The sequence below is a fragment of the Chlorocebus sabaeus genome, chromosome 12, assembly GCF_047675955.1.
Source record: "Chlorocebus sabaeus isolate Y175 chromosome 12, mChlSab1.0.hap1, whole genome shotgun sequence".
Classification (NCBI taxonomy): Eukaryota; Metazoa; Chordata; class Mammalia; order Primates; family Cercopithecidae; genus Chlorocebus; species Chlorocebus sabaeus.
The window spans coordinates 13,779,637-13,798,179 of NC_132915.1; the positions used below are offsets into that span (position 1 = coordinate 13,779,637).

An 18,543-nucleotide genomic window follows, 5' to 3' on the forward strand; every position below is an offset into this window, starting at 1 on the left:
GCGTGGTGGTGGCAGGCGCCTGTAATCCTAGCTACTCGGGAGGCTGAGGCAGGAGAATTGCTTGAACCCAGGAGGCAGAGATTGCAGTGAGCTGAGATTGTGCCACTGAACTCCAGTCTGGGCGACAGAGCAAGACTCCGTCTCAAAAAAAAAAAAAAAGCTCCATTTGGGAGGCCCAGGAGGGCGGATCATCTGAGGTCAGGAGTTGGAGACCAGCCTGGCCAACATGGGGAAACCCCATGTCTACCAAAAATACAAAAATTAGTCAGGTGTGTTGGGGGGAGCCTATAATCCCAGCTACTTGGGAGGCTGAGGCAGGAGAATCAATTGAACCTGGGAGGTGGAGGTTGCAGTGAGCTGAGATCATGCCATTGCACTCCAGCCTGGGAAACAGAGCGAGACTCTGTCTCAAACAAACAAACAAATTTAAAAGCTCCAAATCCTCCAAAAATAACCAAGGAAGAGATTTTCCTGTCCGCAACTAGAGATGAGTACTGATGATTATTTTTAATAGGTGATTTTCAAAGGTGTGAACATTGTGTTACCCATGGAGATTTAAGTCTCCAAAAGGAAATAAAACTGTATACCTTTATACTAAAACTTCATCACCAGGCAAATTTGGATCATGACTAAACTGGCTTCTACACCTCTCTCCTAATATAACGTACTTGTATAAGTTTGCAGTTGTGAGACACTTATTTCCTATTTTTTAATGTCTTCTCAGTAGGGCCACTGATACAGTCACTATTTGACCAGAAACTGGCACTGGTGATTGGCTCATAAAGTGCCCTCGATTTAGGGGGCTCAGTTATCAAAGGTTTAAAACCTACCCCAAACTATTGCTGTGATGGGGGCTAATCAAGGAATCATTCAGCTTCACTTGCAAAAGCGGGATCACAATTGCCGCTTTTGTCATGACCCAGACTAGGTGAGATTTAGTACTTGAGTACACTGCCAGGCACACAAGGTTAATTTAACAATTTAATACATTTGTTTCCTCATCCATTTCTCCAAACCTTCCAACTAATCCTAACGTTCGTTCAGCCAAATGCGCCAGGAATTCACTTAAAAAAAAAAAAAACAAAACCGACTTCCTGGGGCTTGGGGAAGGAGGCACCGCCGCCCCATGTCGCATTCTGGGGGTGGCTCAGTCCTCAGCAACCAGAACTAGGGCCATAACGCTCCTCCAGGCCAAGGAGCCCGGATGCGGGGCGTTGCCAAGGGTGTCTTGCCCAGGCTGCGGGAAAGGAGAGGGGCGGGAGCCGGGTGGGGACATCGCGATCCAGGCCACGGCGGCAATTCGCCCTCTTCGAGTCCCTCCTGTTAGACGCAAGGTGGGAAAAGGTACAACATGGCAACGCCATGCACCTCCCACGGTGGGCAACTCACTGCCGGTGAACGCCAGACCTTGGCAGTTTCCAGACCTTCGGAACCGGAAGCGGAGCCTGGTAGCGCGCCCGAGAGGGCGTGAACGGGACCGCTTTCCCGGAAGTGCTTGCGGCCTCTACCCAGCGAGCTGCCCCGCGGTCCCTCGTTTCCTAATCGGGGCAGCGCCGCGGGAGAGAACTTTACCTTGGCTACACTAAGTTCTCAGTGCCACTCCCTAGCAGGGCGGGACCTTGTTTAGGCCCTGTGATCCCGCGGTTCGTAGTAGCGCAAGGCGCAGAGTGGACCTTGACCCGCCTAGGGCGGGAAAAGAGTTTGACCCGCCCGGTCCCAAAGAGCAGAATGGACGGGCACCTAAATCCCAGGGAATCCTCTAAATTCATCTCAGAAAATAGTCGGGATGTGTTTATTGACAGCGGAGGCGTACGGAGGGTGGCAGAGCTGCTGCTGGCCAAGGCGGCGGGGCCGGAGCTGCGCGTGGAGGGGTGGAAAGCCCTTCATGAACTGAACCCCAGGGCGGCCGACGAGGCCGCGGTCAACTGGGTGTTCGTGACAGACACACTCAACTTCTCCTTTTGGTCGGAGCAGGACGAGCACAAGTGTGTGGTGAGGCACAGAGGGAGAACGTACAGTGGGTACTGGTCCCTGTGCGCCGCCGTCAACAGAGCCCTCGACGAAGGTTGGTGCCATACTCGCTGTCGGACCTAATAGCCTTTGAGGTTTCCATTTACTTGGGGAGCGTGTAGCGGGATTCCAAGGAGCGGGTTGGGAGATGGAATAATGGGAAGCGAACCTGAAGTTCGTTGCAAGTCCTGCTTAAAATAGAAGTATGAAAAGGGGCGTATTTTAGTGGGAAATGATGTTAATATTTATCATTGCAGCATAAAAGTTACAGTAGCATAAGTCAGTTTTATAAAGAATGCCATTTGAATGACACCTGAAAAACAAAAGGACCGATGTTATAAAGCAATTTACTCAAAATACATCTGATGTAATATTGCAGTAGTTAGAAATGGGTGAATAAGCACAGATGAACAAGTAGAAAATGAGAGTTTTGCTTTAGATTTTTTATTCACCCACTTTTGGTGCATTCCTATAACATTCATTTGGTTTCATATTAATTCCATGTTGTAAAAGCAAGGATTTGATGAATATAAAAGTATGACATTGGTCCTCTGAATTTTATTTTTTTCACTAAAGGGATACCAATAACTAGTGCCTCGTACTACGCGACAGTGACCCTGGATCAGGTTCGGAATATACTTCGTTCTGACACAGACGTGTCCATGCCTTTAGTAGAAGAGAGGCATCGGATTCTCAATGAAACCGGGAAAATTCTGCTGGAGAAGTTTGGAGGCTCTTTTCTCAACTGCGTCCGAGAAAGTGAGAATAGTGCGCAGAAGTTAATGCACCTGGTGGTTGAAAGTTTTCCTTCTTACAGAGATGTGACTCTGTTTGAGGTGAGTTGCTTCTATTGGGGATTTAAGAAGTCTTAATTATCTCAGAGTTAACTCTTTTACTTCCAGAACTCATTTGGAGAATAAAAACTTAAATTCCTTGTGGAAGAAACTAACAAAATTAAGTAGTGTTTCGAAGTCATTTCTTATGTTTTCTTTTTATTTGTTTGTTTGTTTGTTTGAAACAGAGTTTTGCTCTTGTTGCCCAGGCTGGAGTGCAATGGCGTGATCTTGGCTCACTGCAACTTCTACCTCCCGGGTTCAAGAGATTCTCCTGCCTCAGCCTCCCCAGTAGCTGGGATTACACGGATGCGCCACCATGCCCGGCTAATTTTTTGTATTTTTAGTAGAGATGGGGTTTCACTATGTTGGCCAGGCTGGTCTCAAACTCCCAACCTCAGGTGATCCGCCCGCCGTAGCCTCCCAAAGTATTGTGATTACAGGAATGAGCCACCATGTCTGGCGTCATTTCTTTCTTTCTTTCTTTTTTTTTTTTTTTTTTGAGATGGAGTCTCACTTGTCACCCAAGCTAGAGTGCAGTGGCGCGATCTCGGCTCACTTCTAACTGCCTCCCGGGTTCAGGCGATTCACCTGCCTCAGTCTCCCAAGTAGCTGGGATTACAGGTGCCTGCCACCGCACCTGGCTAATTTTTGTATTTTTAGTAGAGACGGGGTTTCACCATGTTGGCCAGGCTGGTCTTGAATTCCTGACCTCATGATCCACCAGTCTCGGCCTCCCAAAGTGCTGGGATTACAGGTGTGAGCCACCGTGCCCGGCCTTCCCTCCCCCACCCCAAGACTGAGTCTTGCTTTGACTCCTAGGCTGGAGTGCAGTGGCATGATCTCAGCTCACTGCAACCTCCGCCTCCACCTCCTGAATAGCTGGGACTACAGGCGCATGCCACCACACCTGGCTAATTTTTTTTGTCTTTTTAGTAGAGACAGGGTTTCATCTCCTTTCTTATATTATCTGATCAGTATTTCATTCTTTACTTTTGTCTTTTTTTTTCCTTTTAAAATGTTTCAAACCTAAAAAACATGGAACCCTCCATGTAATGTTCTCCTTATGGAAAATTAGGTATTTTTAGTACTTCAAGAAGGTTACTTTATTGGATAAAGATCAGAATGTATACTAACCTCTCCCTAATAAAAAGTATTTCTGGCTGGGCTCAGTGGCTCACACCTGTAATCCCAGCACTTTTGGGAGGCCAAGGTGGGTGGATCACCTGAGGTCAGGAGCTCAAGATCAGCCTGCCAACATGGAGAAACCCCATCTCTACTAAAAATACAAAAGTTAGCTGGGTGTGGTTGCATGCACCTGTAGTCCCAGCTACCTAGGAGGCTGAGGCAGGAGAATTGCTTGAACCCAGGAGGTGGAGGCTGCAGTGAGCCCAGATTGCACCACTGCACTCCAGCCTGGGCGAGATAGAATTAGACTCTATCTCAAAAAACAGAAGTATTCTTGCAAAGTTCAGTGTACTGTATATATATTTTATGTTTTCTTTTTCATACACAGTGTACTTGAACAAATGATGATCATTTTGTTGGACCCTCACAGGCTGCACCTGGATTTTGTTTTTGTAAAATTCTTTTGGAATCTTTTGAACCTGGGAGGTGGAGGTTGCAGTGAGCCGAGATTATGCCACCACACTCCAGCTTGGGCGACAGAGCTGGACTCCATTTCAAAAAAATAAAATAAAAAATAAAATAAATTCGCCAGGTGTAGTGGCTCACACCTGTAATCCCAGCACTCTGAGGGACTGAGGTGGGTGGATCACAAGGTCAGGAGTTCAAGACCAGCCTGGCCAACATAGTGAAACCCCATCTCTACTAAAAAATACAGAAATTAGCCGGGTGTAGTGGTGGGTGCCTGTAATCCCAGCTACTCAGGGGGCTGAGGCGGAGAATCGCTTGAACCCAGGAGCCGGAGGTTGTAATGAGCTGAGATCATACCACTCACTGCACTCCAGCCTGGAGGACAGGAGCAAGACTCCCATCTCAAGGAAAAAAAAAAAAAAAAAAAAGAATACAATTGTATTAGTCTGTTCTCATACTGCTATAAATAACTGCATTTCATTTATAGCACAGTGCTTTGGTTTTGCTTTGCTGAAAAGTTCAATTTTTAAAAAATGTACCAGAAAGTGACAGTATCTTGGCTCACTACAACCTCCACCTCCTGGGTTCAAACGATTCTCCTGCCTCAGTCTCCCAAATAGCTGGGATTACAGGCACCCGCCACCATGCCCGGCTAATTTTGTATTTTTGGTAGAAACAGGGTTTCACCGTGTTGGCCAGGCTGGTCTTGAACTCCTGACCTCAAGTGATCCGCCTGCCTCAGCTTCCCAAAGTGCTGAAATTACAGGCTTGAGCCACCATGCCCAGCCAATCTGATACTTTTTTTTTTTTGAGATGGAGTCTTACTCTGTCACCCAGGCTGGAGTGCAGTGGCACCATCTCTGCTCACTGCAACTTCCACCTCCTGGGTTCAAGCAGTTCTCTGCCTCAGCCTCCAGAGTAGCTGGGATTCCAGGCACCCACTACCATGCACAGCTAATTTTTGTATTTTTAGTAGAGATGGGGTTTCACCACGTTGACCAAGCTGATCTTGAACTCCTGACCCTGTGATCCACCTGCCTTGGCCTCCCCAAGTGCTAGGATTACAGGCGTGAGCCACAGCGCCCAACCCAATCTGATACATTTTTAAATGAAAATTGGTACAGAAACCATTTTTCATGAGTACTTGTTTCTAAAATACAGTTTTACAGAAAAATCCCCAAAATGGGCTAGCCATGGTGGCTCAAGCCCATAATCCTAACACATTGGGTGACTGAGGTAAGTGGATTGCTTGAGCCCAGGAGTTCGAGACCAGCCTGGGCAACACGTGAGACTCCATTTCTACAAAAAATTTTAAAACTAGCCAGGCATGGTAGTGTCCTTGTGGTTCTAGCTACTCAGGAGGCCGAGGCAGGAGGATTGCTTGAGCCCAGGAGGTGGAGGCTGCAGTGAGCTATGATACTTCCACTTTCCTCCAGCCTGGAAGAGCAAGACCTTGTCCCCCAAAAATAAATAAATAAAAATAAACAATTTGCACAAACTAGTCATGTGTTTTTAATGTATACCTATTTACTGAGATTATCATTCATTTTTAGACATGAACAGATGAATAAAGTTAACAATTTTTAACTTAGACAGATTTAGATCAGTGATTTCCCAACCTGGCTGTGCCCCAGAATCACTTAGGAGCCTTAAAATTCAGATATATTACGGCCGGGCGCGGTGGCTCAAGCCTGTAATCCCAGCACTTTGGGAGGCCGAGACGGGCGGATCACGAGGTCAGGAGATCGAGACCATCCTGACTAACACGGTGAAACCCCATCTCTACTAAAAAATACAAAAAACTAGCCGGGCGCGGTGGCGGGCGCCTGTAGTCCCAGCTACTCGGGAGGCTGAGGCAGGAGAATGGCGGGAACCCGGGAGGCGGAGCTTGCAGTGAGCCGAGAGAGCGCCACTGCACTCCAGCCTGGGGCACAGAGCCAAGACTCCGTCTCAAAAAAAAAAAAAAAAAAAATCAGATATATTTCCAAAACACCACCCTCAAAGATCCTGATGAATAGGTGAAAGAAGAGCTATTTTTTAAGCTCTTCAAGTTACTCTCATTTAGAGTAATGCAGTACTTTGTAAAAGTTCTAATGAACAAATTGTTACTATGACATACTGATAAATATAAAAAACAGCTTTTTGATGTTTCAATAGATAACATTTTATTTTTTATTTTTAGTGGTATTGTTGTTGTTGTTTTTTGAGACAGAGTCTCGCTCTTTCGCCCAGGCTGGAGTGCAATGGCATCATCTCTGCTCACAGCAACCTCCGCCTCCCGGGTTCTAGCGATTCTCCTGCCTCAGCCTCCTGAGTTAGCTGGGATTAGAGGCACACACCACCACGCCAGGCTAATTTTTGTATATTAGTAGAGATGGGGTTTCACCATATTGGCCAGGCTGGTCTCGGAACTCCTGACCTCAGGTGATCCACCCACCGCGCCAGCCTTTTTTTTGTTTTGTTTTTGTTTTTTTTTTGAGATGGAGTCTTGCTGGTGTGCAATGGCGCAATCTCAGTTCATTGCAACCTCCTCCTCCCGGGTTGAAGCGATTCTCCCGCCTCAGCTCCCGAGTAGCTGGGATTACAGGCACCTGCCATCATGCCTGGTCAATTTTTATATTTTTGTAGAGGCAGGGTTTCACCATGTTGGCCAGACTGGTCTTGAACTCCTGACCTCAGGTGATCTGCCCACCTCAGCCTCCCAAAGTGCTGGGATTACAGGCGTGAGGCACTGCACTTGGCCTATGTTGTTCTTAAGTATTGGTAATCCTTGAACTTTCTATTTATTCATGACAAAATTATGGAAGAATTTTTTCAAAAAACTTAACTGTCCTGGTGTGATGGCTCTTGTCTGTAATCCTAGACCCTTGGGAGGCCAAGGTGGATAGATCACTTGAGCCCAGGAGTTCAAGACCAGCCTGGGCAACATGGGGAAACCTCATCTCTGCAAAATAACAAAAAAATTAACTGGCCTTGGTGGTGAACACCTATAGTTCCAGCTATTCAGGAGACTGAGGTGGGAGGATTGCTTGAGCCCGGGGACGTCAAGGCTGCAGTGAGCTGTGATCGAGCCACTGAATCGAGCCACAACCTGGGCAGCAGTGAGGCCCTGTCTCAAAAAAAAAAAAAAAAAAAAAAAAAGAGAAAGAAAAAAAAATTAACTCATGGTCATAGAGCTTTTTATTGACAATTATTTTATAAAGGTACTATTTAAAAAATACTTAAAATCACAAAACAATATCATGAAATATGTAAGCAATTGTTATTTGGAGATTTACTAGTATTTTTAGTGATACCAGTTAATATTTTAGAGATCCAGAATTTGATTACAAAATCATTTGATTTCTAAAACCATAATGAACTTACCAAGAAAATGTTTTATAGATGGCCGGGCGTGGTGGCTCATGCCTGTAATCCCTGCACTTTGGGAGGCCGAGGCAGGTGGATCACAAGGTCAGGAGTTCGAGACTAGCCTGGCACACATGGTGAAATCCCGTCTCTACTAAAAATACAAAAATTAGCCAGGTGTGGTTGCTCATGCCTGTAATCCCAGCTACTCAGGAGGCTAAGGCAGGAGAATGGCTTGAACCCGGGAGGTGGAGGTTGCAGTGAGCCGAGATTGTACCATTGCGCTCCAGCCTGGGCAACAGAGCAAGACTCCGTCTCCAAAAAAGAAAAAAAAAGGAAAATGTTTTACAGATTACTTGAATTTATTTTTGATTCCTCCCTTAAATCTTTTTGTCCTTTTTTTAATCTTAATATATTATTATATCTATTATAATCTATTCTTTATATATACTAGTCTGCTACCATGGAAGCAGCAGTGACATGATAATTTATATGTTTTCTTAGATGCTAGCACTGATTTTGTTATTTTTATTTTTTGTTTTTTTTCCCTGTGGGTTGTTACGTAAGTTTGATTCCTAGTTTTTTTCCATTTTGCTCTATGAATCTTGTTAAAAATAGCAGATAATGACTTCTATTATAATAAACTTTATGGTGTAGTAATTGTGTTTGACAGACATTTTTATAAATTAAGTCTTAAGTCTTGCAGTTTTTTATGTTTTTTTTTTCCTTGAGACGGAGTTTCACTCTTGTTGCCCAGGCTGGAATGCAATGGCGTGATCTCGGCTCACCACAGCCTCTGCCTCCCGGATTCAAGTGATTCTCCTACCTCAGCCTCCCGAGTGACTGGGATTACAGGCATGTGCCACCATGCCCGGCTAGTTTTGTATTTTTTTTTTTAAGTAGGGACGGGGTTTCTCCATGTTGGTCACCTGGTCTCGTACTCCCAACCTCAGGTGATCCGCCCGCCTTGGCCTCCCAAAGTGCTGGGATTACAGGCATGAGCCACTGTGCCCAGCCATGTCTTGTGCTGTTTTATAAACTAGACTTGAACTAGAAACCTGGTTGCCATATTTAAATCTAGTTTATATAGAGGAACAATTGCCAAGTTGTCATATTTAGATAGGTTTAGGAATATAGGGTGATAGTGTCATGTAGGAATGTTTTAAATTGTGATTTGTTCCTTCAGCCCCTCAATTTAATTTAGAGACATTATGCCATGTCAGAAAATGAACATGTGTGTTTGCTCTGGAAAACAAATTCTGACTTTGTTAAATGTAGCTTTAGAAGTTTTAATTTATTTAGTATAATAAAAATAGGTCAGGATCTGTTACAATAGGCATATCTTAAGGTTAAGCAATATTAGGTTATTTCTTGTTATGATAGCATATCATTGGCGTTTTGTTAGTAAATAAAAGAATCTGTAGTATCATCTTAAGGAATTTTTGTATAGAGCCTTTCCTTAAACTTTTCATCTCGTATTTATTTGTTTATGTCATTTACAAGTTAAAATATTCTCCAAGGTGGTCAGGATATATTTTGGGAGCTAGTAATATTGATAAACAAACATTTATAAAACATGATTTAAGGTTATTACTATTGGTGTTAGGACTCATAGTCGATTGTAATTATCTATGTTTTTCCATAGTTTAGGCTGATTTGCATTTGTAGATTTACAGAGTTTTTTTGGGTTTGTTTTTTTTTTTTGAGATAGTGTCTCAGTCAGTTGCCCAGGCTGGAGTTCAGTGATGTGATCACAGCTCACTGCAGCCTCTACCTCCCAGTCTCAAGCAATCTCCCTGCCTCAGCCTGGTGAGTAGCTGAGACTACAGGCACGTGCCACTACACCTGGCTAATTAAAAAAATATATTTTTTTCTGTAGGCTGGGCATAGTGGCTCACACCTGTAATCCCAGCACTTTGGGAGGCCAAGACAGGCAGATTGCCTGAGGTCAGGAGTTTGAGACCAGCCTGGCCAACATGGTGAAACCCCGTCTCTACTAAAATATGAAAATTAGCCAGGTGTGGTGATTGTAGAGACAGGGTTTCGCCATGTTTTGTAGAGATGGAGTTTCATCGTTGCCCAGACTGGTCTTGAACTTCTGGCTTCAAACAATCCTCCTGCTTCGGCTTCCCAAATTGATGGGATTACAAGTGTAAGCCACCACACTTAACTAGAATTTTTAAGTTAAATTATAACCCACTAATGCTTGGTTAAATTTGTCTTTTCTATGTATAAATATAATTGGCTATTTTATTTTCATATTTGGACTTACATATCAACTTTGACCATTTCCAAAGTTGGTAAATATTATTATTTTCTAGCTGTTGATCAATTAATGTCTTTATAAAATAAGTTAATCATATTATCTGAAAGGAAACAGTTAAAAATGAATGTTGTAGTTCTCTTCAGACCTGAGCTTATGGATGATTCTTCTTTATATGTTGCTTTTTTTTTTTTTTTTTTTTTTTTTTGAGACAGAGCCTTGCTCTGTCACCCAGGCTGGAGTGCAGTGGTACGATCTTAACTCACTGCAACCTTCACCACCCGAGTTCAAGCAATTCTTCTGCCTCAGCCCCCTGAGTAGGTGGGACTACAGGTGCTTGCCACCACACCCAGCTAATTTCTGTATTTTTAGTAGAGACGGGGTTTTACCATATTGGCCAGGCTGGTCTCGAACTCCTGACCTCGTGATCCTCCCACCTCGCCTCCCAAAGTGCTGGGATTACAGGCATGAGCCACCACTCCTGGCCTATACTTTGCTGTATATTATACAATTAATGTCAATTATATTGCAATCAGAAAAACAGACGTGTTTTAATTTAATAAACTTTCAAAAGGAATGCTATCTACACATTTAAAATAATAAGCCCTTGGATTATATTGCAGGAATGTGTATATGAAGTTTTGCCATTGAAAAATAATACTAAGTAGTATCAAGATTACATAAATTGTATTTTATGTGCCTTGAAAAATGGGAAGTGAGTTTGGAGTGATAGAAAATTTAATGTTTATTAAATCCTTTTGTTTCCTGTAAAAGATCTATGAATTCTTGTTTTTTTTGAGACTGGGTCTCCCTGTGTCACCCAGACTGGAGTGCAGTGGTGTGATCACGGTTCACTGCAGCCTTGACCTCCCAGGCTCAGGCGATTCTCCCACCTTACCTCCTGAGTATCTGGGACCATAGATATGTGCCACCATGCCCAGCTAATTTTTTGGTTTTTGTAGAGATGGAGTTATGCCATGTTTCACAGACTGGTTGAACTCCTGGGCTCAAGCAATCTGCCCACTTCCGCCTCCCAAAGTGCTGGGATTACGGGCGGGAGCCATGTACCCAGCCAATCTAAATTCTTACCAACAAAGTAAGATTATTGTGCCTTTTAAAAAATGTTTCAACCTTCACCTTTAAAAAATAGCATATATAAAGCTTTCAGATACCCAGATAACGTTCATATTCTCTTCATTCATCAGGGGAAAAGAGTTTCTTTTTACAAACGAGCCCAAATCCTTGTAGCAGATACGTGGAGTGTATTGGAAGGAAAAGGAGATGGCTGCTTTAAGGACATCTCCAGTATCACCATGTTTGCTGATTATAGATTACCTCAGGTTCTTGCTCATCTTGGAGCCCTGAAATACTCTGATGAACTACTGAAGAAGCTTCTCAAAGGTTTGCAACTTTAAGTCATTCTTTGTTATACTATGAATTGTTGGATCTTGGTTTAGTTTAGTTTTTTTTTTTTTTTGAGACGGAGTCTCGCTCCATCCCCCAGGCTGGAATGCAGTGGCGCAATCTGGGCTCACTGCAAGCTCCGCCTCCTGGGTTCAGCCATTCTCCTGCCTCAGCCTCCGGAGTAGCTGGGACTACGGGCACGCGCCACCATGCCTGGCTAATTTTTTTGTATTTTTGGTAGAGACGGGGTTTCACCGTGTTAGCCAGGATGGTCTCGATCTCCTGACCTCGTGATCTGCCTGCCTCGGCCTCCCAAAGTGCTGGGATTATAGGCGTGAGCCACCACGCCCGGCGGTTTATTTTTTTTTGCAAAAGGTCTCCTTTGCTTTAAAAAAAAAAAAAAGTACTATTTATTGTTCATAGTATATGTAAAGGAAAATGCAAAGATAAAATGTAGACAAAATGATTTTTCTTTTTGTTTGCACTGTGAAATGTGGATATTGTAGAAAATTGTGCTCTTTGAACATTATAATTTCGTAGCCTAATGACACCTAAATTTATGTTACATTAAAGTAACACTGACAGTTCATCAGGTATAGTGTTTGAAAAATGTTAATTAAACTGAAGAGCACACTACATGGGGATATGAAGGGTAGGCTGAAAGATAGGTAATATGAACTGACTTTTTAGTGAAGAGACTCCAAAGTCTGCACTGGGATATCTTGCACAAGTCACTTACTTCTCTTGGCTTATTCACCATTATTGGATATGATGATTGATATCAAGACTAGGAGCCTTATGATAAATAAGCATAGGTAAATTGGGTTGAAAAGTTTGTGTGAAAATTAGCTTATAACATTTCCTTGTATGAGGAAAATAATTATATGATTTTAATGTTAATTTATCTTTTAGGTGCAAAATTTTCTGCTACTTTTTTCTTTTTTCTTTTATTTTATTTTAAAAATATGTGCTCAAATTCCTGGGCTTAAGCAATCTTCTCACTTCAGCCTTCCAACATGCTGGGATTACAGGCATGAGCCACTGCACCTGGCCTCTTTATGTATTTTTTCCTTTTTTTTTTTTTTTAAGACAGAGTCTTGCTCTGTTGCCCAGGCTGGAGTACAGTGGCATGATCTCAGCTCACTGCAAGCTCCGCCTCCCAGGTTCACGCCATTCTCCTGCCTCAGCCTCCCGAGTAGCTGGGACCACAGGCACCTGCCACCATGCCCAGCTAATTTTTTGTATTTTTAGTAGAAATGGGGTTTCACTGTGTTAGCCAGGATGGTCTCGATCTCCTGACCTCGTGACCCACCTGCCTCGGCCTCCCAAAGTGCTGGGATTACAGGTGTGAGCCACTGCCCCGGCCTTATGTGTTTTTTAAAAGAAGTAGATTCTATGATTGAATAACTTCCTCTTGTGAAATAGATTTGAATCCCCCAGATCAGAATAACACAGAATATAAAGGTATCATTATTCCTGTGGTTGGCTCTACTGGGTTTTTAGGCTGCCATGGGCAATCTGTTTGTCTTCCATTTCCTCGTTTGAAAAAGAACATTCTGTTTTTTGTCATAGTGCTCATGTCAAGGGTCACTAATTGTTGGATACCTTTATTTTTATTATTATTTTTTTTGAGACGGAGTCTCACTCTGTCACCTAGGCTGGAGTGCAGTGGCTGGATCTCAGCTCACTGCAAGCTCCGCCTCAGGGTTTACGCCATTCTCCTGCCTCAGCCTCCCGAGTAGCTGGGACTACAGGCACCCGCCACCTCACCCAGCTAGTTTTTTGCATTTTTTAGTAGAGACGGGGTTTCACCATGTTAGCCAGGATGGTCTCGATCTCCTGACCTCGTGATCCGCCCATCTCGGCCTCCCGAAGTGCTGGGATTACAGGCTTGAGCCACCGCGCCTGGCCTGTTGGATACCTTTAAAAGGGACAACGTTTAGCAATCAGGGCTTATCTTTCATAAGCCATATTAAGTTGCTTTTTTTTTCTTTTGTACACACTGTTCATTCCTATCTCTAAGCATTGTCTTACTTGGTTTCTGTCATCCAAATTTTCTTTTTCTTTTTTCTTTTTTTTGAGACGCTCTATTGCCTAGGCTGGAGTGCAGTGGCATGATCTCGACTCACCAGAACCTCTGCCTCCCGGGTTCAAGCCATTCTCCTGCCTCAGCCTCTTAAGTAGCTGGGATTACAGGTGCGTGCCACCATGCCTGGCTAATTTTTGTATTTTGAGTAGAGTTGGGGTTTCACCATGTTGTTCATGCTGGTCTTGAACTCCTGACCTCAGCCTCCCAAAGTGCTGGGATTGCAGGCGTGAGCCACTGCGCCCAGCTTTTTTTCAATTCAAATCCTATACAGAGGCTTCACTCAAATGCTGTCCTTGCTCATAGTGATTTGTCCATCTCCTTCTCAGTTTTTATAGCACTTAATTGTCTCTGCTACTATGAGAAAAACCATAGTGAGAAGGGATCATCCAGCATCCAGTATAGAGATGTCAGAATTTTCTTCTCCCATCCATTTCAACTCCAGAGGCTCTTTTCCAATATCCATTGGCAGTCATTACTGCCTCCATTTATGCCTTGCTTCTAAAAGGGTACTCTCCTATCCTTAGCCAGTTTGATATAGGGTGGACAAATTCTTTTGCCACTTAGTGCATTTAAGTAAAATTTGGATTTTGTTTTCCAAAAAGTATTTTACTGCAAAACGAGACCAAAAATAAACGAACTGTAAATGTAATGTAACAGACATAAGTATAGTGTACTCATTTTTAAAAACTACCTTAAGTGGAATCTAGGACCAGCTTAGTTTGACCAGGTGAGGTAGGACCTTCCTTAACTGGCTTCCAATGGTACTTCCAAACTTGAGGATTTGCTACACTGGTATTCCTTCCCTTCTCCCCTCATCTGGGTATCTCAGGGACAGCCCTTGGAAGTGCCACCTAGATTTCTGTCCACTGTCTTTAACCCATCTCTTCACCGAAGACATAGTACTTGGCCAATTATAAAAAACTAACAATGCAATTTGACTAAATTTAGCTTTTCACTGTGATTCCAGGGCCAGCTTTTAGACCAAATACCTGGGCCATATTACCTTCCCTGACTCTAATCTCTGTCAGTCCACTCAAATGTCTTTTTCTGTCTGAAGTCCATGTTCTACCCCATACTGTAAGTTGCTGTATTAGTTATTACATTAGTTTCCTAGGGCTGACATAACAAATTACCACAAACTAGATGGCTTCAAGCAACAGAAATGTATTGTGTCACAGTTCTGGAGGATAGAAGTCTGAAATCAAGATGAAGATGTTGGCAGGACCATCCTTCCTCTAAAGGCTCTTGGGAATAATTCTTCCTTGCCTCTTCCCAGCACTTTGTGGCTCCAGCAGTCCTTGGCATTCGTTGGTTTGTAGCTGCATCACACCGATCATGGCCTTCTTATCCTTGTGTCTCCTGTCTCTTCGTATCCTCTTTTTTTTTTCTTTATTTTTTTGAGACGGAGTTTTGCTTTTGTCGCCCAGTGCAATGGTGCCATCTCGGCTCACTGCAACCTCCTTCTCCTGAGTTCAAGTGATTCTCCTACCTCAGCCTCCTGAGTAGTTGGGATTACAGGTGCCCACCACCACGCCTGGCTAATTTTTGTATTTTTAGTAGAGACAGGGTTTCACCATGTTGGCCAGGCTGCTCTCGAATTCCTCACCTCAGGTGATCCACCCACCTCAGCCTCCCAAAGTGCTTAGATTACAGACATGAGCCACTGCGCCCACCTGTATCCTCTTCTTTTCTTGCTTGCTTTCTTTTTTGTTTAAAAACAGGGTCTTACTCTGTCACCAAGGTTAGAGTGCAGTGGCATGATCATAACTCACTGCGGCTTCAAACTCCTGGGCTCAAGCGATCTTCCCTTCTCAGCCTCAGCCTCCTGATTAGCTGGGGCTACTAGAGGTGCATACCACCATGCCTGGCTACTTTTTCCATTTTTTGTAGAGACAGGATCTCACCTTTCCTTCATTGGATTTAAGGTTGATCCTAATCCAGTATGACCTCATCTTCACCTGATTACATCTGCAAAGTCCCTATTTCCAAACAAAGTCAAATTCACAGGTACCAGGAGTTATGACTTGAATGTATCTTTTTGTGAGCCACAGTTCAACCCACTACTATTATCTATTGCTGTGTAACAAATTACGCTAAAATTTAGTGGTTAAAACAACAGACATTTATGACCCTGGGTCAGGAACCTGAGTGCCGCTTAACTGAGTACTTCTGCCTCAAGGTTACAGTCCAGCCGCCAAGTGGAGCAGTGGTCTTATCTAATAGCTCTACTTGGGTGGGAGCATCTGCCTCCTTGACCACTCTGTTGGTTGATTTGGCAGTTTTAGCAAGTTGATAGTCAAATTTGGAGGAAGTGATTAACAGCAAAACTGAAGAGGGAAGGTATGGGCTTCTATACTAGCACCTGGTTCAAAGTAAGGAAGTGGAGGAACCTGGTTAATCGCTGTTTTCCCATCTGTTCCACTGACCAGTGCCTAAGCCCATGGGAGAGTTGGATGGAGGGGGGCATAAGTAACACTACTTAAGATCACAAGATCTCCTGGGTACTGTGAGGCTTTGTGCAGCGGTGCAGTTTGGTGGCCAGAGGCCAAATACAGCTTGCAGTTGTGTTATGTTTGGCCTGAAAAATGATGTTAGCAATTTTTAATTAGTTTCTAACTCTTGAAAATTAGGAGATTTCCCATAAAAATCAAACTTCCTGACTTCTCTCATAAGAAAAATATGGAAACATACAGTACCTTTGTATAGTACTACGTTCACTACCTAGCTCACTACAGTTTGCATCTGACTGCTGCATATAGACATGGGTCCATGAGTCCTACTCTAGTCTCAGTGGCAAGGCACAGCCAGTACCTACCTTGCAAGATCAGATATTCCCCAAATAAATATTTATTTATTTTGGAGATAGGGTTGGCTCTGTTGCCTAGACTGGAGTGCAATGGCCTGATCTTGGCTCACTGCAACCTCTGTCTTCTGGACTCAAGTGACCCTCCCACCTCAACCTCCCGAGTAGCTGGGACTACAGGCACATACCACCATGCCTGGCTAATTTTTGTATTTTTTGTAGAGACAGGGTTTTGTCATGTTGCCCAGGCTGGTCGAACTCCTGAGCTCAAGTAATCCTCCCACCTCAGCCTCCCAAATTGCTAGCGTTACAGGTGTGAGGCACTGCACCCAGCCTGCAATGATATTTTTTTTCTGGTATCAAACCTAATTTTAAATACCATCTTTTTAATAACTAGCAGTCATATTTTTAAATTTATGGTCACCACTTATTCATTTATCAGATATTTATTGGGGAGCTAGTATGTACAAGGTGCTATGCTAGGTCCTGGGAATATTGAGACAAGCCAGATGTGGCCCCTATCTTTGTGGAATTTAACTTGTAATTTAAAATCAGTGCCTACGTTTTGAAATGATTTAAATTACCAAAAATAAAGTCTGAGGTTTACAGTTTTAAAGTGAGTACCATTTAAATACTATGTTTTGTTCTACAGTAAAGTTCTGAGTAGATTTTGTATCATTGACTATTACTTTTTCTTACTGTTTTTCCCCCTTGCAGGAGAAATGCTCTCATATGGAGACAGGCAAGAGGTGGAAATCAGAGGGTGCTCGCTTTGGTGTGTTGAGCTGATCCGGGATTGTCTTCTGGAGCTTATTGAACAAAAGGGTGAAAAACCTAGTGGAGAGATCAATTCCATTCTTCTGGATTATTACTTATGGGACTATGCCCGTGACCATAGGGAAGATATGAAAGGAATTCCGTTTCATCGCACACGTTGCATATATTATTGACCTCAAGTGTAGACTGATCCAAAGAAAACCCCCTGCATTTTATATCATATCATCTGTACAGTTTTGCTTTGATATTTAGAGAACATGATCGAGGTTATAGGAATGAGGAAATTGATTACCCATTCTCACTTTAAAAAATACTTCCTAGGCCGGGCACAGTGGCTTATGCCTATAATCCCAGCTCTGTGGGAGGCTGAGGTGGGTGGATCACCTGAGGTCAGGAGTTGGAGACCGCCTGGCCAACATGGTGAAACCCCATCTCTACTAAAAATACAAAATTAGCTGGGCGTGGTGGCACATACCTGTAATCCCAGTTACTTGGGAGGCTGAGGCAAGAGAATTGCTTGAACTCAGGTGGTGGAGATTGCAGTGAGGCGAGATTGTGCCATTGCACTCCAGCCTGAGCAACAAGAGCAAAACTTCCTCTCAAAAAAAAAAAAAAAAAAATCTTCCTAGGCCAGATTTAGTGGCTCACATGTATAATCTTAGCACTTTGGGAGGCTAAGGCGGGAGGATTACTTGAGGCAAGGAGTTCAAGACCAGCCTAGGCAACATAGGGAGACCCTCATCTCTACAAAAATTTAAAAATTAGCCTAGCGTGGTGACATGCTGTGTAATCCCAAATACGTCGTAGGCTGAGGCTGAAGAGGGTGGATGCTTGAGCCTAGGAGTTTGAGGCTGCAGTGAGCCATGGTCATGCCACTGCATTCTACCCTGGGCAACAGATGGAGACCTTGTCTCAAAAAAAAAAATTCCTGACATATCACTGTATATTCCCAACTTTATCATTTGTCTGCCTGTTTAGTTTTGACTTACTTTTTTTTTTCTGTGGACTTGCAGTTGACAGAAATAGTGAAGGAACTTTAATATTTTATTTAAATTTCTTTTTTTTTTTTTCTTTTTTTTTTTTTTTTTTTGAGACGGAGTCTTGCTCTGTCACCCAGGCTGGAGTGCAGTGGCCAGATCTTGGCTCACTGCAAGCTCCACCTCCCGGGTTCACGCCATTCTCCTGCCTCAGCCTCCCGAGTAGCTGGGACTACAGGCGCCCGCCACCTCGCCTGGCTAGTTTTTTTGTATTTTTTAGTAGAGACGGGGTTTCACTGTGTTAGCCAGGATGGTCTCGATCTCCTGACCTCGTGATCCACCCGTCTCGGCCTCCCAAAGTGCTGGGATTACAGGCTTGAGCCACCGCGCCCGGCCCTATTTAAATTTCTTAAAACTAATCATGCCTTATGTGACTAATCTTC

General features: G+C 43.6%; 1 protein-coding gene across 1 annotated transcript; it reads left to right on the forward strand.

The window, feature by feature from the left end:
- The first annotated feature begins 1,542 nt into the window (after positions 1-1,542).
- On the forward strand, positions 1,543-17,549 carry QNG1 (Q-nucleotide N-glycosylase 1). The gene is made up of 4 exons (XM_007969611.3): positions 1,543-2,065; positions 2,587-2,846; positions 11,256-11,451; positions 17,064-17,549. Exons 1-4 carry the CDS (start codon positions 1,729-1,731, stop codon positions 17,294-17,296), a joined length of 1,026 nt encoding a protein of 341 aa, XP_007967802.1. The 5' UTR covers positions 1,543-1,728; the 3' UTR covers positions 17,297-17,549.
- Positions 17,550-18,543: the final 994 nt, after the last annotated feature.